At 49.9% G+C, this 23,639-nt stretch overlaps 2 protein-coding genes across 2 annotated transcripts; both read right to left on the bottom strand.

Moving 5' to 3' along the window:
* Positions 1-3,850: 3,850 nt before the first annotated feature.
* TOMM22 (translocase of outer mitochondrial membrane 22) lies at positions 3,851-11,139 on the bottom strand. Its single transcript, XM_038756401.1, has 4 exons — positions 11,017-11,139; positions 6,368-6,486; positions 6,060-6,177; positions 3,851-4,567 (listed from the first exon to the last, which is right to left on the bottom strand). Exons 1-4 carry the CDS (start codon positions 11,128-11,130, stop codon positions 4,493-4,495), a joined length of 426 nt encoding a protein of 141 aa, XP_038612329.1. The 5' UTR covers positions 11,131-11,139; the 3' UTR covers positions 3,851-4,492.
* A 4,471-nt stretch (positions 11,140-15,610) lies between these two features.
* On the bottom strand, positions 15,611-18,927 carry CBY1 (chibby family member 1, beta catenin antagonist). Its single transcript, XM_038756642.1, has 4 exons — positions 18,814-18,927; positions 17,721-17,826; positions 17,517-17,635; positions 15,611-16,275 (listed from the first exon to the last, which is right to left on the bottom strand). The coding sequence occupies exons 1-4, from the start codon at positions 18,889-18,891 to the stop codon at positions 16,195-16,197; spliced, it is 384 nt and encodes a 127-aa protein (XP_038612570.1). The 5' UTR covers positions 18,892-18,927; the 3' UTR covers positions 15,611-16,194.
* Between the last annotated feature and the right edge of the window lie 4,712 nt (positions 18,928-23,639).

Here is a 23,639-nt window from a genome sequence, read left to right as displayed (position 1 = left end):
CAAGGAGCCCCCGGTCCCCGAGAAGAAGGGAGACCGCCCCGGCAGCGGCCGAAAGCCAACCGCTTATCTCTTCGTACTCTTCTCGCTTCTCCCCCCGCCGCCTTCCGTTGGCCTCGTGCTGGGTCTGTTTACAGAAAAAGATGTATTTTGTTTAACCAAATATTAAACCCGGACTCGCCGTCTATGTCCCGTTACTCATCTGTCCACCTGAGTTCTGTAAGTATGTAAAGGAAAAAAAAATAAATAAACCTTTTTTTCTTTAGTACACCAGCGCTGCCTTTGTGAAGGGTGTTTGATTCGCAGGCTAGAGGCCTCCCACCCACCACGAGCCCAAGTTTAGGTCTGCTTCTCGGGGGGTGATAGCCTCAGATCGGAAACTTTGTCAGAGCCCTTCATCGGATGATTTAGAAGCAATCAGCAGACGTTAGTGGCTGACATACCCACTGGTAAATCGGAAAGCTGAATGACCTGGATTGGGGCCAGGGTAGTTCCCCGGCCTGCTTAATAATAATAATAATAATGATGGTATTTATTAAGCACTTATTATGTGCAAAGCACTGTGACAAGGTGATCAGGTTGTCCCTCGTGGGGCTCACAGTCTTAATCCCCATTTCACAGATGAGGGAACTGAGGCACAGAGAAGGGAAGTGACTTGCCCAAAGTCACACAGCTGACAGTTGGCGGAGCCGGGATTTGAACCCATGGCCTCTGAGTCCAAAGCCCGGGCTCTTTCCACTGAGCCACGCTGCTTCTGCTGCTTAGTCACATCCCAGAAGGTCTTGGAGTAGGATGAATTCTCCGGTTTAAGGGAGTCGGGCTTATTTTGAGGGCTGCCCACTCCAAATCAGCCCACTGGATTCCACATACTTCCTCCGGGAGACAGGTATGTATACTGGCAGTAAGGTAATAATAACAACTATGGTATTTGTTAAGTGTTTACTTGTAATAATGATAGCATTTATTAAGCACTTACTATGTGCAAAGCACTGTTCTAAGTGCTGGGGAGGTTGCAAGGCAATCGGGTTGTCCCACAGGGGGCTCACAGTCTTAATCCCCATTTTACAGATGAGGGAACTGAGGCCCAGAGAAGTTAAGTGACTTGCCCAAAGTCACACAGCTGATGTGCTGGGCACTGTTCTAAACGCTGGAGCAGATCATAAGCAAATTGGGTTGGACGCAGTCCCTACCCCACGATGGGGCTCACAGTCTCAATCCCCTTTTACAGATGAGGTAACTATGTATATATGTATATATACATATATATACCTGTATATATGTATATAAGTTTGTAAGTATTTATTACTATATTTATTTTACTCGTACTTATCTATTCTATTTATTTTATTTTGTTAATATGTTTTGTTGTCTGGCTCCCCCTTCTAGACCGTGAGCCCACTGTTGGGTAGGGACCGTCTCTATATGTTGCCAACTTGGACTTCCCAAGCGCTTAGTACAGTTCTGTGCACACAGTAAGCGCTCAATAAATACGATTGATTTGATTGATTGAGGCCCGGAGAAGTGAAGCCACCTGCCCAATGTCACACAACAGACAAGTGACGGAGCTGGAATTAGAACCCATGACCTGCTCTAACCACTACACCACGCTGCGTAAGTACGCTCAATACTCCTCGCCCAATTTAAGTCGGGGTTGACCTTTGGGAGAATTGTTGCCTGCGAGACTGCAGCAAAGCCCCCCCGTTATTTCCCCTCCCAAACTGCCCAATTTCTCCCGACACTTGCAGTCGGGAAATTCGTTGCCCTACGGCGTGAGAAGCAGCGGGGCCTGGCGGAGAGAGCACGGGCTCGGGAGTCAGAACCTGATTTCTAATCCCGGCTCCGCCGCTTGTCTGCTGTGTGACCTTGGGTAAGTCACTTCACTTCCCTGTGCCTCAATTATCTGTAAAATGGGGATTGATGTGGGACGGGGACTGTGTCAACCCAATTACTTTGTATCGACCCCAGCGCTTAGTGCAGTGCTTGGCATACAGGAGTGCTTAGTGCAGTGCTTAGCATATAGTAAGTGCTTAATCTGTATTAAGCCTAAATATATATATATATATATATGTATAAACCTGTATATATGTATATGTACATATTTATTACTCTATTTTATTTTACTTGTACATATCTATTCTATTTATTTTATTTTGTTAGTATCTTTGGTTTTGTTCTCTGTCTCCCCCTTTTAGACTGTGAGCCCACTATTGGGTAGGGACTGTCTTTATATGTTGCCAACTTGTACTTCCCAAGCGCTTAGTACAGTACTCTGCACACAGTAAGCGCTCAATAAATACGATTGATTGATTGATTAATCCCCTTCAAGGCCCTACTGAGAGCTCACCTCCTCCAGGAGGCCTTCCCAGACTGAGCCCCCTCCGCCTTACCGCCTTCCCTTCCCCACAGCACCTGTATATATGTATATATGTTTGTTCGTATTTATTACTCTATTCTACTTGTACATATCTATTCTATTTATTTCATTTTGTTAATATGTTTTGTTCTCTGTCTCCCCCTTCTAGACTGTGAGTCCACTGTTGGGTAGGGACCATCTCTGTACGTTGCCAACTTGTACTTCCCAAGCGCTTAGTACAGTGCTCTGCACACAGTAAGCACCCAATAAATACAATTGATTAACAAATACCATCATTATTATTTTAAGCGCTTACTATGTGCAAAGCACTGTTCTAAGCGCTGAAGGTGATCGGGTTGTCCCACGTGGGGCTCACAGTCTTAATCCCCATTTTACAGATGAGGTAACAGGCCCAGAGAAGTTTAGTTGCTTCCCCAAGGTCACACAGCTGACAAGTGGCAGAGCCGGGATTCAAACCCATGACCACAATTATGGGGTCTGGTACTTGCTGCCGCTTTTGGGTCTCCACCCCTGGCCAGCACGCCCTTCCTCTCCCATTTATTTATTTTTATTAATGTTTCTCTCCCCCTTTAGACTGTAAGTTCGTTTTGGACAGGGACTATGTCTATTATAGTGTACTCTCCCAAGCACATAGTACAGCGCTCTGCTCCCAGTAAGCGCTCAGTAAAGACAATTGATGGCCTGGACGACTGCTGCTGTGGGAGGACCATGGAGAGACTTGAGCCCCTAAAAGCAGGCTGATAAAGGCAGACAAGGGGCTGGAACTAGATCAATCAATCAATCGTATTTATTGAGCGCTTACTGTGTGCAGAGCACTGTACTAAGCGCTTGGGAAGTACAAGTTGGCAACATATAGACAGTCCCTACACAACAGTGGGCTCACAGTCTAAAAATATTCGACTAAAAAGTCTAGATATTTGGAGAGAGGAGGCAAGGCCGTGGCTAAAGCCTCAGCTCTCTGTGGGCAGGGAACGTGTTGGCCAACTATTGCATTGTACCCTCCCGAGTGCTTAGTACAGTGTTCTGCATTCAATCGTATTTATTGAGCGCTTACAGTGGGCACAGCACTGAACTATGCGCTTGGAAAGTACCATTATTATTTCAATTCAGCAACAAATTCTGCACATAGTAAGTGCTCAATAAGTATCATTAATGAGGAGTTGGAGGTCACTTAATTGCTGATGCTACCCCTGGTCCCTGCTCAAAAGAAAGTTGGCTTGGTCTCAGGCCAGGCGTTAAGCAGGAATCGTGCTGAATCCAACGCTCTGCACACAGTAAGCACTCGATAAATACGACGGACTGATCTGCCTTGTGGATTGGGAAATCACCGATTCCTGTTCCGACTTCAGTGGGACTCAGTAGAATCCCAAGCCTGCCCTGCTCCCGCCATCCCCCATCCCGGGCAACAACCCAGCTCTACAAAACCCCCCCGTTGATGGGAACGGGGAGCGAGTGGGCTACAAGCACGTGGCCAAGGACTTAACGGTGGAACTGTTTTTAATATTTACTACAAAAAGTTAGCACTGACTGTTTTTCTACACACATCGCTTTAGAGATCCAACCGAGAGCCAGCACATCTGGAGGAAATAAATTACTGCTGTCACGCCCATTCCCCTCCTGCGGTGAGTTTTTTGTTGCCGGTTCTCTTCTTCAGGACCCTCGAGGATTCACAGTGATTGTTAAATCGCTGTTGTATCGGTTGTACATTTATGTTTCCCTGCCCCCAAGTGATCTTTCTCTTAAAACAAAACCAGGTGAAAAAAACAAAGGTAGTTCTTAAGGGCCGGAGACCTGTTCCCCTCCGACTTGGGTCACCCCAGGGACCCAAGGGTGGCCGGGGGAGCCCCAGCTGGATTAACCGTCTGATTGCTGCGCTCCCCTATCGGAGCGGGGACGAGGAGGAAGATCACGACGGGGTGAAACGCGGACCCGGAAATCGGGAGCCTCCTGGGGTGGGACGGGCTTCTCTCCCCTTCACGTCAGAGGGGTCTGTGTGCCAGTGTGTCGAAACAAAACAAAAAACGAAAAACAACCTAAAAATCCAGCCCCCAAATAACAGTTCAAACGGTTGAGTTTGAAACTCTTCCCCCACGGAGGCAGATCGGATGCAGCTGTTGCAGATCAGATCTTCCCTGGCAGCGGGGGCAGGGCTCCAGGCACCCCGCCTGACAGCCCCGTGTTGGGTCCTAGGAGGATCTGGAAGACAAAAGTCAGGGTCAGTCAATCAATCAATCGTATTTATTGAGCGCTTACTATGTGCAGAGCACTGTACTAAGCGCTTGGGAAGTACAAATTGGCAATATATAGAGACAGTCCCTACCCAACAGTGGGCTCACAGTCTAAAAGGGGGAGACAGGGAACAAAACCAAACATACCAACAAAATAAAATAAATAGGATAGAAATGCACAAGTAAAATAAACAGAGTAATAAATATGTACAACCATATATACATATATACAGGTGCTGTGGGGAAGGGAAGGAGGTAAGATGGGGGGATGGAGAGGGGGACGAGGAGGAGAGGAAGGAAGGGGCTCAGTCTGGGAAGGCCTCCTGGAGGAGGTGAGCTCTCAGTAGGGCCTTGAAGGGAGGAAGAGAGCTAGCTTGGCGGATGGGCAGAGGGGAGGGCATTCCAGGCCCGGGGTATGATGTGGGCCAGGGGTTGATGGCGGGACAGGCGAGAACGAAGTACAGTGAGGAGATTAGCGGTGGAGGAGCGGAGGGTGCGGGCTGGGCAGTAGGAGGAGAGAAGGGAGGTGAGGTAGGAGGGGGCGAGGTGATGGACAGCCTTGAAGCCCAGGGTGAGGGTCAACCCGGGGCCTTCCAACTTTCTGCCCAAAGGGCTAAATTCAGGTCTCAAACCATCTCGAATACTACAACTAGTCTCACGCCACGCATCGCTGCTTGCCAGGGCCTGGACTTTGACAGATTACTAGGGGGTAGAAGTGAGAGTCTTCATTTCTCATTCCTCATTTGAGGAGGCCTCCCCACCTTACCTCCTTCCCCTCCCCACAGCACCTGTATATATGTATATATATTTGTATGGATTTATTACTTTATTTGTACAACCTGTATATATGTATATATGTTTGTACTGATTTATTACTATATTTATTTGTACATATTTATTCTATTTACTTTTTGTTAATATGTTTTGTTCTCCGTCTCACCCTTCTAGACTGTAAGCCCGCTGTTGGGTAGGGACCGTCTCTATATGTTGCCAACCTGGACTTCCCAAGCGCTTAGTAAAGTGCTCTGCACACAGTAAGCGCTCAATAAATACGACTGAATGAACGAATTTCTGCTTCTCCCGCTCTCTTCTGTGACATCCCTGTATTTGGACTTGCATCCTTTATTCACCCCTCCCTCAGCCCCACAGCACTCATACCCATATCCATCTTCGTTTATATTAACGTCCGTCTCCCCCTCTAGACTGCAAACTCGCTGCTGCACTGTACTCTCCCTAGCGCTCAGTACAGTGCTCTGCACACAGTAAGTGCTCAAAAAGTACAAATGACTGATGGAGAAGACTGTGGCAAAGCTGAAGCGCTGCTGAGTTCCTCGACTGGTGGAGGGTTCTCCGAAAGGAGGTGACAAGATCCCTCCGTCAAACGGACAAAGGTAGAATGAGGTCGGATCAGCCGGCCGGCCGAGTGACCACGGGCGAGGAGCCCGGGGCCCCGGACCCACCTGACGTTGCTGCAGTTGTTGCTGTTGTTCCATCTGCAATTTCTCAGTCTCGAAGACCACAGGAAGAACGAGGATCATGAAGGAGGTGGTCCCGATCCATAAAGCCGCCCTGGAAAACCTGGAGGGGCAGAGCAGGGGGCGGGGAAAGAGAAGACGTCGGAAAAGGCGGTCCGTTGGTGACCGCCCGCCGGCTGGCTGGCGTGAGTGGGGCCCAAACGTCCCCCCTCAAACCCATAACTGCTCCAAATCCTTCCACCCCAGGCTTCTCCAGCGGCCTGCGCCTTCCCCTGCTGCCCTCCCGCTCTCACCTGTACATTTTCTGGGCCACGGAGAGGGACAGGTCAAAGGTGGCTCCGGCCGCAGTTCGGACTCTCTCGGGGAACATCTCAGTCAGGCCCCACAGCCTCTCTGCGATGGTTTCGTCTAACTGTGAGGGGGATGACAACGCTATCAAAACGACCGCTGCCCGGACCGTCACGGTGGGTATTAATAATAACGATAGCATTTACTAAGCGCTTACTATATGCAAAACACTGTTCTAAGCGCTGGGGAGGTTACAAGGTGATCAGGGTTGTCCCACGGGGGGGGCTCACAGTCTTAATCCCCATTTTACAGATGAGGCCCAGAGAAGTCAAGTGACTTGCCCAAAGTCACACAGCTGGCTATTGGCAGAGCCGGGATTCGAAGCCACGACCTCTGACTCCAAAGCCCGGGCTCTTTCCACTGAGTCACGGTAAGCGTTTACCACATGCCCAGCACCGTGCTTCGTTCAAGACGGTCAGGTTGGACAAGTCCCACGTGGGGTTTCCACTCTAAGGGGCAGGGACAGAACCTCCATTCTGCAGAAGGGGAATCTAAAGCACAGGGGAGGTATGTGACCTGCCCAAGGTCACTCGGCAGGCCAGCGTGAGAAGCAGCGTGGCTCAGTGGAAAGAGCCCGGGCTTGGGGGCCGGAGGTCGCGGGTTCTAATCCCCGCTCTGCCACTTGTCTGTTGTGTGATCTTGGGCAAGACATTGCACTTCTGTGCCTCAGTTACCTCATCTGTAAAGGGGGGATTAAGACTGTGAGCCCCACGTGGGACAACCTGATTATCTTGGGTCCACCCCACTGCTTAGAGCAGTGCCTGGCACATAGTAAGCGCTGAACAAATACGGCCATTATAATTATTATAAGTGGTGGCGCTGGAATTAGAACCTGGGTCTTCTGACTCCCAGCCTATGCTCTACCCAATATTCATTCATTCAATCGTATTTATTGAGCGTTTACAGTGTGCAGAGCACTGTGCTAAGCGCTTGGAAAGTACAATTCGGCAACAGAGACAATCCTTACCCAACAACGGGCTCACTTAGAACTGTGCTTGGCACATAGTAAGCCCTTAACAAATACCATCATCGTTATTATTATTAGAAGGGACCCGGCAGGCCCGCTGCTTCTCGCCACTGGGGATCCGGGTGACCGGGCCATCAGCGTGGCTCAGTGGCCACAGCCTGGGCTTGGGAGTCGGAGGTCGTGGGTTTTAATCCCGACTCTGCCACTTGTCAGCTGGGTGACTTTGGGCAAATCACCTCACTTCTCTGGGCCTCAGTTCCCTCATCTGTAAAATGGGGATGAAGACTGGGAGCCCCACGTGGGGCAACCTGATCACCTTGTATCCCCCCTGCGTGGCTCAATGGCACGAGCCTGGGCTTGGGAGTCGGAGGCCATGGGTTCTAATCCTGGCTCCCCACATGCCTGCTGTGTGACCTTGGGCAAGTCACTTTTTTTTAAATGGTACTTGTTAAGCGCTTACTATGTGCCAAGCACTGTTCTAAGTGCTGGGGTGGGGGGGGTACAAGGCTGATCAGATGGTCCCATGTGGGGCTCACGGTCTTAATCCCCACTTGACTTCTCAAGGCCTCAGCTCCCTCATCTGCAAAATGAGGATGAAGACTGTGAGCCCCACATGGGACCACCCGATCCCCTTGTATTCCCCCCAGCCTGGCTCAATGGCAAGAGCCCGGGCTTGGGAGCCAGAGGTCACGGGTTCTAATCTCTGCTCCGCCACTTGTCTGCTGCGTGACCTTGGGCAAGTCACTTGACTTCTCTGGGCCTCAGTTCCCTGCAAAATGGGGATGAAGACTGTGAGCCCCCCGTGGGACATCCAGATCACCTTGTAACCTCCCCAGTGCTTAGAACAGTGCTTTGCACATAGTAATCGCTTAATAAATGCCATTATTATTATTATTCTCTGGGCCTCAGGTACCTCATCTGTAAAATGGGGATTAAGACTATGAGCCCCGCGTGGGACAACCATGTCACTTTGTATCCCCCCAGCATGGCTCAATGGCAAGAGCCCAGGCTTGGGAGCCAGGGGTCATGGGTTCTACTCCCGGCTCCACCACTTGTCTGCTGGGTGACCTTGGGCAAGTCACGTCACTTTACTTCCCAGGGCCTCGGTGACCTCATCTGTAAAATGGAGATTAAAACTGTGAGCCCCGCCTGGGACCTCCTGATCAGCCCGGGCTTGGGAGCCAGAGGTCATAGGTTCTAATCCCAGCTCCACCACTTGTCTGCTTGCGTGACCTTGGGCAAGTCACTTCACTTCTCTGGGCCTCAGTTCCCTGCAAAATGGGGATAAAGACCAGGAGGCCTTCCCAGACTGAGCTCCCTGTTTCCTCTCCCGCTCCTCCCTGCCTTACCTCCCTCCCCTCCTCACAGCACCTGTATATATGTACATATGTTTGCACGTACTTATTACTCTATTTTATTTGTACATATTTATTCTATTTATTTTATTAATAAGTTTTGTTTTGTTGTCTGTCTCCCCCTCCTAGACTGTGAGCCCGCTGTTGGGTAGGGACCGTCTCTAGACGTGGCCAACTTGTACTTCCCAAGTGCTTAGTCCAGTGCTCTGCACACAATAAGTGCTCAATAAATACAATTGAATGAATGAATCAGGTTCTCCCACGGTGGGGCTCACAATCTTCACCCCCATTTTCCAGATGAGGGAACTGAGGCCCAGAGAAGTGAAGTGACTGGCCCAAAGTCCCACAGCTGGCAGTTGGCGGAGCCGGGATTTGAACCCATGACCGTTCGTATTGATTGAGCGCTTACTGTGTGCAGAGCACTGTACTAAGCCCTTGGGAAGTCCAAGTTGGCAACATCTAGAGACGGTCCCTACCCAACAGCGGGCTCACGGTCTGGAAATGTTATTATTAAATACTGTTAATACTCCAAAGCCCGGGCTCTTTCCACTGAGCCACGGTACTTCTGTAGTACTAGCGTGGCTCAGTGGCAAGAGCACGAGCTTTGGAGTCAGAGGTCATGGGTTCAAATCTCGGTTCCGCCAACTTTCAGCTGGGTGACATTGGGTAAGTCACTTCACTGGGCCTCAGTTACCTCATCTGGAAAATGGGGATTAAACCAGTGAACCCCCCCGTGCGACAACCTGATCACCTTGTAACCTCCCCAGCGCTTAGAACAGTGCTTTGCACATAGCAAGCGCTTAATAAATGCCATCATCACCACTCTGTAGTATTAGCGTGGCTCAGTGGAAAGAGCCCGAGCTTTGGAGTTGTAGGTCATGGGTTCAAATCCCGGCTCCGCCAACTGTCAGCTGTGTGACTCTGGGGAAGTCACTTCACTTCTCTGGGCCTCAGTTACCTCATCTGGAAAATGGGGATTAAACCAGTGAACCCCCCCCGTGGGACAACCTGATCACCCTGTAACCTCCCCAGCGCTTAGAACAGTGCTTTGCACATAGCAAGCGCTTACTAAATGCCATCATCATCACTCTGTAGTATTAGCGTGGCTCAGTGGAAAGGGCACGAGCTTTGGAGTCGGAGGTCGTGGGTTCAAATCCCGACTCGCCAACTCTCAGCTGTGTGACTTTGGGCAAGTCACTTCTTTGTGCCTCAGTTACCTCATCTGGAAAATGGGGATTAAACCAGTGAACCCCCCCATGGGACAACCTGATCACCCTGTAACCTCCCCAGCGCTTAGAACAGTGCTTTGCACATAGCAAGCGCTTACTAAATGCCATCATCATCACTCTGTAGTATTAGCGTGGCTCAGTGGAAAGGGCACGAGCTTTGGAGTCGGAGGTCGTGGGTTCAAATCCCGACTCGCCAACTCTCAGCTGTGTGACTTTGGGCAAGTCACTTCTTTGTGCCTCAGTTACCTCATCTGGAAAATGGGGATTAAACCAGTGAACCCCCCCATGGGACAACCTGATCACCCTGTAACCTCCCCAGCGCTTAGAACAGTGCTTTGCACATAGTAAGCGCTTACTAAATGCCATCATCATCACTCTGTAGTATTAGCGTGGCTCAGTGGAAAGAGCACGAGCTTTGGAGTCGGAGGTCGTGGGTTCAAATCCCGACTCGCCAACTCTCAGCTGTGTGACTTTGGGCAAGTCACTTCTTTGTGCCTCAGTTACCTCATCTGTAAAACGGAGATTAAACCAGTGAACCCCCTCGTGGGACAACCTGATCACCCTGTAACCTCCCCAGCGCTTAGAACAGTGCTTTGCACATAGCAAGCGCTTACTAAATGCCATCATCATCACTCTGTAGTATTAGCGTGGCTCAGTGGAAAGGGCACGAGCTTTGGAGTCGGAGGTCGTGGGTTCAAATCCCGGCTCCGCCAACTGTCAGCTGTGGGGCTTTGGGCAAGTCCCTTCACTAGGCCTCAGTTACCTCATCTGGAAAATGGGGATTAAACCAGTGAACCCCTCTGTGGGACAACCTGATCACCTTGTAACCTCCCCAGCGCTTAGAACAGTGCTTTGCACATAGTAAGCGCTTAATAAATGCTATCATTAGTATTATTATTATTAGGGCAGTGCACGTAGTAAGCACTTAAGAAACGCCGACGTTATTATTATTACTGTCCTCGTCGTCCCGTCCCCCAGGCCGGGGCCGCACGCGGCGCCCTCGTGGATCCGGTGGGGTCCGGTCGGATCCGGTCCTCGGTTACCTCGTCGTCGTCGTCGTCGTCGTCGTCCAGCTCATCCTCGGCCTTCTCGGCGCCGCCTTTGGGCACCGGCTCGTCCGGGGACGGCGACGACCCGGCCACCACCACGGCGGCCATGGCGGCGGGCCTGAGGGGACGACGAGGGGGCCGGAACCGGAAGGGAGCAGGCGAGGCGGGGAGGGGGGGCCCGTCGGAGAGAGCGCCCCTTCCGGCGAACGCGGAAGGCCCGCCAGGCGCGGCGCCCTCTCGGTGGCCGGGGCGGGGGGCGGGGACAGCGCCTCCCGGCGGCCTGGAGGATCCGGAAGGGAGTAAGCTATTTTCATTCATTCATTCGTTCGTCTTGATTGAGCGCTTACTGTGTGCAGAGCACTGGACTAAGCGCTTGGGAAGTACAAGTTGGCAACATAGAGAGACGGTCCCGACCCAACAGTGGGCTCACAGTCTAGAAGGGGGGAGGGGGGGAACGTTTGTTCGTTCTTTCATTCATTCATTCATTCAATCGTATTGATTCATTCATTCATTCATTCAAGCGTATTGATTGAGCGCTTACTGTGTGCAGAGCACTGGACTAAGCGCTTGGGAAGTCCAAGTCGGCAACACCTAGAGACGGTCCCTATCCAACAGCGGGCTCACAGTCTAGAAGGGGGAGACCTAGAGAACAAAGCAAAACATATTAACAAAATAAAATAAATAGAATAAATATGTACAAATAAAATAAATAGAGTAATAAATACGTATAAACATATATACAGGTATATTGATTGAGCGCTTACTGCGTGCAGAGCACTGGACTAAGCGCTTGGGAAGTCCAAGTTGGCAACATCTAGAGCCGGTCGCGACCCAACAGTGGGCTCACAGTCTAAAAGTGGGGAGGGGGGGAACGTTTGTTCGTTCTTTCGTTCATTAATTCATTCATTCGTATTGATTCGTTCATTCATTCAATTGAGCGCTTACTGTGTGCAGAGCACTGGACTAAGCGCTTGGGAAGTCCAAGCTGGCAACATCTAGAGACAGTCCCTACCCACCAGTGGGCTCACAGTCTAGAAGGGGGAGACAGAGAACAAAACCGAACATACTAACAAAATAAAATAAATAGAATAGATAGGTACAAGTAAAATAAATCAATAAATAGAGTAATAAATATGTACAAACGTATATCCGTATATACAGGTGCTGTGGGGAAGGGAAGGAGGTAAGATGCGGGGGATGGAGAGGGGGACGAGGGGGAGAGGAGGGAAGGGGCTCAGTGTGGGAAGGCCTCCTGGAGGAGGTGAGCGCTCAGTAGGGGCTTGAAGGGAGGAAGAGAGCTAGCTTGGCGGATGGGCAGAGGGAGCAGGGCATTCCAGGCCCAGGGGAGGACGTGGGCCGGGGGTCGATGGCGGGACAGGAAGGCTGAGTAGGTGCGAATGAGGTTGTCGTTAAAGGGTATTGATTGAGCGCTTACTGTGTGCACAGCACTGGACTAAGCGCTTGGGAAGTCCAAGTTGGCAACATCTAGAGCCGGTCCCGACCCAACAGTGGGCTCACAGTGTAGAAGAGGGGAGGGGGGCAACGTTCGTTCGTTCTTTCGTTCGTTCATTCATCCATTCATTCAATCGTATTGATTGAGCGCTTACTGTGTGCAGAGCACTGGACTAAGCGCTTGGGAAGTCCAAGTTGGCAACATCTAGAGACGGTCCCGACCCAACAGTGGGCTCACAGTTTGGGGGGGGGGGGGGGAAGGGGGGCGGGGAACGTTCGTTCGTTCTTTCGTTCATTCATTCAATCGTATTGATTCATTCATTCATTCAATCGTATTTATTGAGCGCTTACTGTGTGCAGAGCACTGGACTAAGCGCTTGGGAAGTCCAAGTTGGCAACATCCAGAGACGGTCCCTACCCAACTGTGGGCTCACAGTCTAGAAGGGGGGAGGAGGGGGGGGGAAACGTTCTTTCGTTCACTCATTCATTCAATCGTATTCATTCATTCATTCAGTCGTATTTATTGAACGCTTACTGTGTGCAGAGCACTGTACTAAGCGCTTGAGAAGTACAAATTGGCAACATCTAGAGATGGTCCCGACCCAACAGTGGGCTCACAGTCTAGAAGGGGGAGACAGAGAACAAAACAAAACATATTAACAAAATAAAATAGAATAAATATGTACAAATAAAATACAGTAATAAATACGTACAAACATATATACATATATACAAGTATATTGATTGAGCGCTTACTGTTTGCAGAGCTCTGGACTAAGCGCTTGGGAACTACAAGCTGGCAACATATTCATTCAGTCGTATTGATTGAGCGCTGTGTGTTGAGCACTGGACTAAGCGCTTGGAAAGTCCAAGTTGGCAACATATAGAGACAGTCCCTACCCAACCAGTGGCGTGAAGTGTGCGGTTTCCATTTACTTGCTACAGATTCCCCCACTCCATTGCCGTTGTGTTCAGCGTGGCTCAGTGGAGAGGAGCACGGGCTTTGGAGTCAGAGGTCATGGGTTCGAATCCCAGCTCCACCACATGTCTGCTGTGTGACCTTGGGCAAGTCACTTAACTTCTCTGAGCCTCAGTTACCTCACCTGCAAAATGGGGATTAAGACTGTGAGCCCCATGTGGGACAACCTGATCACCTTGTATCCACCCCCAGCGCTTAGAACAGTGCTCTGCACATAGTAAGCGCTTAACAAATGCCATTATTATTATTATTATTATTGCCACCAGACCCCCACAATCGACCCCTGCTACAGCCGGGAAAGGACGGGTTCCCACTCTGCTGGTGTTCCCCTCAACCTGGAGAATTTGGGGGAAGGCCGAGACCAAAGGGTGACATCCGTCCGTGTTGATCTGAGCCTTGAGGAGTTCCAAATTCTGCCCTCCGACCACAGCCCTAACCCGCCCTAATGTTCCCGGTCAGATTTATCGTCATCTTCCTCTTTTATATTTTTATTCCACCTTTCTTCGCGCCTGCCGCCAACCCCTTCCCGGCCTTACCCTGAGAAGGTAAGCCCCTTGGGGATGGGGACCACATTTGTTTTCTGGGAAGTGGTGTGGCCTAGTGGAAAGAGCACGGGCTTGGGAGTCAGATGACCTGGGTTCTAATTCCGCTTTGCCGCTTGCCTGCTTTGGGACTTTAGGCGAGTCACTTGACTTCTCTGTGCCTGTTTCCTCATCTGTAAAATGGGAGTGAAATACCCGTCCTTCTGTCTACTTACACTGTGATCCCCATGTAGGACAGGGACTGTCACCCAACCTGATTATTTATAATAATAATAATAATAATGATGGCATTTATTAAGCGCTTACTATGTGCAAAGCACTGTTCTAAGCACTGGGGAGGTTCCAAGGTAATTAGGTTGTCCCACGGGGGGCTCACATTCTTTATCCCCATTTTACAGATGAGGTAACAGGCACAGAGAAGTGAAGTGACTTGCCCAAAGTCACCCAGCTGACAATTGGCAGAGCCGGGATTTGAACCCATGACCTCTGACTCCAAAGCCCGGGCTCTTTTCCACTGAGCCACGCTGCTTATCTACTCCAATGCTTAGTACAGTGTTTGCCCATAAGCGCTTAACAAATAGCGTTGCGATTATAATTACTGTTACACTTCTTTCCCAGAGCTTACTATAATCAATCAATCGTATTTATTGAGCGCTTACTATGTGCAGAGCACTGTACTAAGCACTTGGGAAGTACAAATTGGCAACATACAGAGACAGTCCCTACCCAACAGTGGGCTCACAGTCGAAAAGGTCTACCTGGTCTACCCGCAGTAGGTTCTTAATGAATATTATTACTTCTACAGTACTACAGATTTGACTGCTACGCACTGGGAATTTGTTAATACAATTTACATGATTTCTTGTGGTAAACTACACTTTTAGTGCTTTTTGCTTAATCTTCACGGAACCGATTAAGATCATTAATTGGGGAATCTCTATGTTGTGGTCCCAACGGGACGTGTAGCTACTCCTCACTGAACATTTGTGAACAAGAGAAGCATCGTGACCTAGTGCAAAGTCAGAAGGCCCTGGGTTCTAATCCCAGCTCCGCCTCTTGTCTGCTGTGTGACCTTGGGCAAGTCGCTTAACATCTCTGTGCCTCAGTTACCTCATCAATCAATCAGTGGTATTTATTGAAACCTTATTTCTCTGTACTGTTCTAAGCGCTTGGGAGACTGCAACAGAATTAGCAGACACGGTTCCCTGCCCACGATGAGTTATCTGTAAAATGGAGATTAAGACTGTGAGCCCCGTGGGACAGGGACTGTATCCAGCCTGATTAGCTTGAATCCACCCCAGTGCTCAGTACAGTGCCTGGCACATAGTAAGCGCTTAGCAAATACCACTTAAAAAAATAAAATCAAATCTACCGCGACTTCAGCTGTTCCCTGACAACCCTTCCACCAATTAGGGGGGAGAGGGGTGAGTGCCCAGCCCCAACACCTTCTTTTATACCCGCAGGGACTCACCCCTTCCCCATTCGACCGAGACAAGTGGCCCTCCGGTAGTGGAGACAGGCTCAGAGCTCCCTATACCGTTTGAGAACCAACGATACTACTCTTCTCCCCCCAAATGATGGTCAGAGGGGTTCGGGGAGCAATCACCGCAGTGGCAAGCGTTACATAATCTCGTTTAATAAAAAAGGAAACTAAAAAAGAAGAAACTGCACTAGCAGGAGAGGGGCATGGGAAGCTGGCAGCGAGGAAGAGAAGGCTGGGCCGATTCCTTGCCCCTCTCCTTTGCTTGTAGCTATCCAGGGGAAATCCCCCCAGGACAGGTAAGAGCAAGTGGGGGTTTAACTAGAGTCAGACATACAGAGATCACAGCAGCCGGTGGGAAGTGGTTTACCTGCACATCTGCTCCCTTACGGGAGCAAGTTAGGCAGTTACCTAAAGACCAGGCCTGCAGCAAGCCCAAAGTAGGGGTAGGGACGAGTGTGGAGAACACAATGGGGTTGATCACAGTAGCTGCCAGACCGCTGCATTCGTGAAAGACGTTATGCACACTATGGGTTATATACTCTCTGTCGCCCGGAGATTCCTTCCGTATTTTACAAGTCCATCTCCTAGGCCCGTGCTCTACCTACTTCTCCCTCCCTGACTCCAATCCGCCGCCCTGGCCGAACAGTTTTATCGAGTCCTTCTGTCTCGGAAAGGGGAGGTTTCTCTCCTCTCCCCTGCCAGTCTCTCTCCGGCCTTCACTTCCTCCTCCGGACATGACTCTTCAATTCATCCAGCTCCTTCTCCATGAGGTGGGACTCGGCCGTCGTCTCGGAGAGCTGTAAGCAGGGCAAGGAGGCGGGTGGTGAGGGGAGGAGTGTCCCAGGTGGCTCTAGGCTGCCACCTTTGCCAAGTCAGTGCCCGAGCTTAGATAAAACAGAGCTCAACGTTTCCATGCCGCGAGATCTTGAAGCTCTTAGCGGGTCACGTGCTTTGCCGGTTTAAATAAACCGCACTTTGGCCCCTCCACATCAAGCCCAAACCCCTGATCACTAGGCGCTCAATCGGCTCTCTCCCTTCAGTTGATCCTTTCTCTTCAACTACACCCCCAGCTCAAGCTCTTCGCCCCTTTCGAGCCAACCCCCTTCTTGTCCCTTTGGTCGCTGACCTCTTGCTCACATCCTCCCTGGGCCTCCCTCCCTGCTTCATATCCATCGGACCCCAGTCTCCCCATCTTCAAAGCCCTTCTGAAATCACATCTCCTCCAGGAGGCCCTCCCTGTTTTCAACTGCTAATTCTGTTGCAGTCTCCCAATAATGACGTGAGTGGAGAACCCAACTCCCACTCCTGCACTTTGTCTTTTTAAATGGTATTTGCTAAGTGCTTAGTATACGCCAGGCACTGTACTAAGCGATGGGAGGATACGAGCTAATCGGGCTGGATTTAGTCCATGTCCCCATTTTGCAGATGAGGCCCAGAGAAGTTAAGTGACAGGCCCAAGGCCACACAGCAGACAAGTGGCAGAGCCGGAATTAGAATCCAGGTCATCATCATCATCATCATTAATCGTATTTATTGAGCGCTTACTGTGTGCAGAGCACTGTACTAAGCGCTTGGGAAGTACAAATTGGCAACATATAGAGACAGTCCCTGCCCAACAGTGGGCTCACAGTCTAGACTTCCAGTGCTCTTCCCACTAAGCCACCCTGCTTCTCCATGTCACTATGTCTCTATGTCACTGTTGCCAACTTGTACTTCCCAAGCGCTTAGTACAGTGCTCTGCACACGGTAAGTGCTCAATAAATACGATTGAATGAACTAGAGCACTTCATATCCACCCTACCACTGAACCCCTCACCTTCATAACCTCTTTCCTCTTCCTCTCTATTTGCGGATTGTTTTAGTGTCTGTCTCCCACACTAGACGGTAAGCTATTCAAGGTCAGGGATCGTATTTGGTATTATATTCTGCCAAGCATTTAGTACAGTGTTTTGCACAGTGAGTACCCAGTAAAATCTGCTGACGGGTGGCTCTCCACTGAAGGTGACAGTGGTCCCAGACACACCCACCCCGTCCTCACCATGTCCAGCAAGATGTCCACTTTGAGTCTCAGGAGATTGTTCTCTTCCTCCAGCTGCTGGTTCCGCTTGCGGAGGCGCTGGGCCTCTCTGCGGTCCCCGCCTCCGCTGCCCTCGATCTCTAGAGGAGGAGGAAGAAGAGGGAAGCGAAATGGGTCAAGCCGCTCAATAGCCAGCCTGAACGGAGAACACGATGGTTTCCCCACCTGCTATCCACTGGCCATTTTCAAACTTCAGGCTCTGGCCAGCCAGGTTCATGGTGGGAGTGCCATAGTCGAGGCCCAGCTCTACTTCCCGGGTGGATCTGTCCAGCTGTGGGAAAAAAGGCAGCTTTTTAACGTTCAGGGAGACGAGGGCCTGTAGCAGACCAGAGAGTGTAGTGATCTGGAAGGTAAATCCTGAGCTCTTCCGATGACAGAATAAGGACGTGAGTGGGGAACCTGCCCTTGGTTTCTACAATGCACAGCCATCAATTCAATCAGTCAATCATACTTATTCATTCAATCGTATTTATTGAGAGTCTACTGTGTGCAGAGCATTGCGCGCTTACTGTGTGAAGAGCACTGTACTAAGTGCTTGGTAGAGTGCAATACAGCAGTGTTGGTAGACAGGTTCCCTGCCCACATGAGCTTACAATCTAGAATGGGGAGACAGATATTAATATAAATGAATAAATTACAGATAGGTATATAAGGACATAAGGGACATAAGGTACATAAGGACTGAGGGAGGGGTTCATTCATTCATTCAATCATTTAATGAGCGATTACTGTGTGCAGAGCTCTGTACTAAGCGCTTGGAAAGTACAATTCAGCAACAGATAGAGACAATCCCTTCCCAACAACGGGTTCACAGTCTAGAAGTGAATAAAGGGAGCAAATCCAAATGGAAAGGTGATGCGGAAGGGAGTGGGAGAAGAGGAAATGAGGACGACCACTTGGAGATGGGCCTTCAGTATGCCTTTGAAGTGGGGGAGGGTGATTATCTGTTCCTGTGAGCCCAGTGTTGGGTAGGGATTGCCTCTATCTGCTGCCAATTGTACTTTCCAAGCGCTTAGTACAGAGCTCTGCACACAGTAAGCGCTCAATAAATACGATTGAATGAATGAATGAATCTGTTGGCTAGGAAGAGGGAGGGCGTTCCAGGGCAGAGGCAGACCCGGGGTCCCTAATATCAATCAATCGTATTTATTGAGCGCTTACTGTGTGCAGAGCACTGGACTAAGCGCTTGGGAAGTACAAGTTGGCAACATATAGAGACAGTCCCTACCCAACAGTGGGCTCACAGTCTAATACTCACCGAGTGCAGATTGGAGAGAGAGGCGGACTTCCGAGGTGGTGTCTTTTTGGGACTGAACGTATTCCCGAAGAGTGGCATCTCCCACCTGCTCACCGGGCCGCTCTCTCACCTGCCAAACCTAAGACAAGACAGGGTGGCAAAAAAGATGCGTTAGGATGGGGACGGGGGGGTTGCTTCTGCTTGCTCCTCTGACTTCTGACCCCCAAGCCGGTGCTTTGCCACTAGGCCATGCTGCTTCTCATTCCTAGCCGGCTCCTGGGGCTCGGAGCTGCCGGGCCGGGTCAGGCCGGGCCTGGACTTTGGAGAAGCAGCGTGGCTTAGTGGAAAGGGCACAGGTTTGGGAGTCAGGTCGGGGGTTCTAATAAATAATAAAGATGGTATTTGTTAAGTGCTTACTATGCGCCAAGCACTGTTCTAAGCGCTGGGGGAGATACAAGGTAATCAGATTGCCCCACGTTGGACTCACAGTCTTAACTCCCATTTTACAGATGAGGTAACTGAGGCACAGAGAAGTGAAGTGACTTGCCAAGAGCTGCCAAGTGGCAGAGCTGGGATTTGAACCACGACCTCTGACTCTCAAGCCCGTGCTCTTTCTACTGAGCCACGCTGTTCGGCCACTTGTAGGCTGCGTGGCTTTGGGAAAGTCACTTCACGGTGCCTCAGTTACCTCAGCTGGAAAATGGGGATGAAGATTGTGAGCCCCACCTGGGACAACCTGATCACCTTGTAGTAATAATGATAATGTGGGTATTTATTAAGTGCTTACTCTGTGCCAAGCACTGTTCTAAAAGCTGGAGTAGATACAAGGTATCAGGTTGTCCCATGTGGGGCTCAAGTCTTCATCCCCATTTTACAGATGAGGTAAGTGAGGCACAGAGAAGTGACATGCCCAGGGTCACCTAGCTGCCAAGTAGCAGAGCCGGGATTCAAACCCACGACCTCAAGCCCAGGCTTTTTCCACTGAGCCTCGCTGCTCCGCCACTTGTCAGCTGTGTGACCTTGGGCAAGTTACTTCAGTTCTCTGGGCCTCAGTTCCCTCATCTGTAAAAGGGGGATGAAGCCTGTGGGGCCCACGTGGGACAACCTGATCACCCTGTATCTACCCCAGCGCTTAGAACAGTGCTTGGCACATAGTAAGCGCTTAACAAATATCAACATTACTACTATTATTATTCTCTGTGCCTCAGTTCCCTCATCTGTAAAACGGGGATGAAGCCTGTGAGCCCCAAGTGGGACAACCTAATTCCTTGTATCTATTCTAGCGCTTAGAACAGTGCTTGGCACATAGTAAGCGCTTAACAAATATGAACGTTACTAACATTATTATTCTGTGCCTCAGTTCCCTCATCTGTAAAATGGGGATGAAGCCTGTGAGCCCCACGTGGGACAACCTGATCACCTTGTATCTCCCCCAACGCTTAGAACAGTGCTTGGCACATAGTAAGCACTTAACAAATGCCAACATTACTAATATTATTATTCTCTGTGCCTCAGTTCCCTCATCTGTAAAATGGGGATGAAGCCTGTGAGCCCCAAGTGGGACAACCTAATTCCTTGCATCTACTCTAGCGCTTAGAACAGTGCTTGGCACATAGTAAGCGCTTAACAAATATCAACATTACTACTATTATTATTCTCTGTGCCTCAGTTCCCTCATCTGTAAAACGGGGATGAAGCCTGTGAGCCCCAAGTGGGACAACCTAATTCCTTGTATCTATTCTAGCGCTTAGAACAGTGCTTGGCACATAGTAAGCGCTTAACAAATATGAACGTTACTAACATTATTATTCTGTGCCTCAGTTCCCTCATCTGTAAAATGGGGATGAAGCCTGTGAGCCCCACGTGGGACAACCTGATCACCTTGTATCTCCCCCAACGCTTAGAACAGTGCTTGGCACATAGTAAGCACTTAACAAATGCCAACATTACTAATATTATTATTCTCTGTGCCTCAGTTCCCTCATCTGTAAAATGGGGATGAAGCCTGTGAGCCCCAAGTGGGACAACCTAATTCCTTGCATCTACTCTAGCGCTTAGAACAGTGCTTGGCACATAGTAAGCGCTTAACAAATGCCAACATTACTACTATTATTATTCTCTGTGCCTCAGTTCCCTCATCTGTAAAATGGGGTCATCCCTGAGAGCCCCAGGTGGGCTAACCTGATCACCTTGTATCTACTCCAGCGCTTAGAACAGTGCTTGGCACATAGTAAGCACTTTAACAAATACCAACATCACTACTATTATTATTCTCTGTGCCTCAGTTCCCTCATCTGTAAAATGGGGTCATCCCTGAGAGTCCCAAGTGGGATAACCTGATCACCTTGTATCTACTCTAGCGCTTAGAACAGTGCTTGGCACATAATAAACGCTTAACAAATACTAACAGTATTATTATTAATAATAATAATACTATACAAATACAAATACTAACATTATTATTATTATTATTAATAATAATTATTCTTCAGGGATGGAGAGGCCTGCCCCTCGACGCCCGCCCTGGGCCAGGCAAGGAGACACACCTGGTGCGCTCCCCTGAGGGCGGGGACCGGAGCGAACCGGATCGGACCGGATCGGGCCGGGCCGCCAACGCCTCAGCGCCGCGCATGCGCACTCCCGCCCCAGACCCCACCACTCGACATCGGGGGGGTGCCCATCCTATTAAAAAAAAACAAAAATCGAGAACTACCACCTTCTTTTCCAGATCCTCCCCTATCAGAAATCTCAGGTATATTCTCCAGAACATCTCCAAAGACCCTAATTAACCCCGAAGGCGGTGGGGAGAACGAGTGATATTGAAGGGGGAACCCCCCCTTTCTGCCGGCCCTCGGTGGTAACGTCCGCGTTCATCTCCATAGCAACGGCTGGGGTGCCGCGCTGCGCCACTGGGGGGACTCCTTGCTGCACGCGCCACCTCGCTCCCGCCCCCAGCGGCGCCCGTGATTGGTTGAGAGCTGGGCGCGAAGATAATGGCGGCGGTTGTCATGGTGACCTGAGACTCTCAGTGGGAGATGGTGCCAGGTAATAATAATAATAATAATAATAATAATAATAATAATAATAAAGAAGCTTTGTGGCTCAGTGGAAAGAGCCCGGGCTTTGGAGTCAGAGGTCATGGGTTCAAATCCCGACTCCACCACATGTCTGCTGTGTGACCTTGGGCAAGTCACTTAACTTCTCTGAGCCTCAGTTACCTCATCTATAAAATGAGGATTAAGACTGTGAGCCCCACGTGGGACAACTTGATCCCCTTGTATCCCCCCCCAGCGCTTAGAACGGTGCTTTGCACATAGTAAGCGCTTAACAAATGTCATTATAAATAAATAAAATAGTAATAATGATGGCATTTATTAAGCGCTTACTATGTTCAAAGCACTGTTCTAAGCACTGAGGAGGTTACAAGGTGATCAGGTTGGCCCACGGTGGGCTCACAGTCTTTATCCCCATTTTACAGTTGAGGGAACTGAGGCCCAGAGAAGTTAAGTGACTTGCCCAAAGTCACACAGCTGACAAGTGGCGGAGCCGGGATTTGAACCTATGACCTCTGACACGAAAGCCCGGGCTCTTTCCACTGAGCCACGTTGGTAAAACCCTACTGACAGCTCACCTCCTCCAGGAGACCTTCCCAGACTGAGCCCCCCTTTTCCTCTCCTCCTCCCCATCCCCCCCGCCCTACTTCCTTCCCCTCCCCACAGCACTTGCATATTCATTCATTCATTCAATCGTATTTATTGAGCGCTTACTGTGTGCAGAGCACTGTACTAAGCGCTTGGGAAGTACAAGTTGGCAACATATAGAGACGGTCCCTACCCAACAGTGGGCTCACACTCTAGAAGGGGGAGACAGAGAACATGTTTACTTGCTCTGCACACAGTAAGCGCTCAATAAATACGATTGATTGATTTACTATTCTATTTATTTTGTTAATGGTGTGCATATAGCTATAATTCTATTTGTTCTGACGATTTGGACACCCATCTACATGTTTTGTTTTGTTGTCTGTCTCCCTCTTCGAGACTGTGAGCCCGTTGTTGGGTAGGGACCTTCTCTAGATGTTGCTGACTTGTACTTCCCAGTGCTCTGCACACAGTAAGCGCTCAATAAATACGATTGAATGAATGAATCCCCCCCATCTGGGGAGGGCAAAGGGGACCCCTGGGGTCTGGCGTGGAGCGGCATCCTGCGTTTGGAGCCCATTGCATGGTCTTTGAGGGGCAAATGGTGGAAACCAATACTGTGGCAGCTAATCACTTCCCTCTTAGGTAAGCCTGAAGGAAGTGGCTCATTCATTTATTCATTCAATAATAATAATGATGTCATTTATTAAGCGCTTGCTATGTGCAAAGCACTGTTCTAAACGCTGGGGAGGTTACAAGGTGATCAGCTTGGCTCACGGGGGGCTCACGGTCTTCATCCCCATTTTACAGATGAGGGAGCTAAGGTACAGGGAATAATAATAATAATAATGATGATGATGGCATTTTGTTAAGTGCTTATTATGTGCAAAGCACTGTTCTAAGCACTGGGGAGGTTACGAGGTGGTCAGGTTGGCCCACGGGGGGGGGGGGCTCACAGTCTTCATCCCCATTTTACAGATGAGGGAACTGAGGCCCAGAGAAGTGAAGTGACTTGCCCAAAGTCACACAGCTGCCAAGTGCAGCGTGGCTCAGTGGAAAGAGCGTGAGCTTTGGAGTCAGAGGTCAGGGGTTCAAATCCCGGCTCCGCCACTTGTCAGCTGTGTGACTCTGGGCAAGTCACTTAACTTCTCTTTACCTCAGTTACCTCATCTGTAAAATGGGGATTAAGACTGTGAGCCCCCCGTG

The sequence above is a fragment of the Tachyglossus aculeatus genome, chromosome 14 (assembly GCF_015852505.1).
Source record: "Tachyglossus aculeatus isolate mTacAcu1 chromosome 14, mTacAcu1.pri, whole genome shotgun sequence".
Classification (NCBI taxonomy): Eukaryota; Metazoa; Chordata; class Mammalia; order Monotremata; family Tachyglossidae; genus Tachyglossus; species Tachyglossus aculeatus.
Note: the sequence above shows the minus strand (reverse complement) of the source record. Positions and strands in the feature narration are given on the sequence as shown.

Bases quoted from the DNA above. Each gene is read 5' to 3' on its own strand.
- CBY1 (XM_038756642.1), bottom strand. From the start codon at position 18,891: ATGCCACTCTTCGGGAATACGTTCAGTCCCAAAAAGACACCACCTCGG. The intron at 17,827-18,813 runs GTGAGTATTAGA...TTTTTCCCACAG, and splicing joins CTCTCTCCAATCTGCACTCG to CTGGACAGATCCACCCGGGA. The intron at 17,636-17,720 runs GTGGGGAAACCA...CTCCTCCTCTAG, and splicing joins AAATGGCCAGTGGATAGCAG to AGATCGAGGGCAGCGGAGGC.
- TOMM22 (XM_038756401.1), bottom strand. From the start codon at position 11,130: ATGGCCGCCGTGGTGGTGGCCGGGTCGTCGCCGTCCCCGGACGAGCCG. The intron at 6,487-11,016 runs GTAACCGAGGAC...TCCCCCTCACAG, and splicing joins ACGACGACGACGACGACGAG to TTAGACGAAACCATCGCAGA. The intron at 4,568-6,059 runs GTGGGTCCGGGG...TTTGTCTTCCAG, and splicing joins AACAACTGCAGCAACGTCAG to ATCCTCCTAGGACCCAACAC.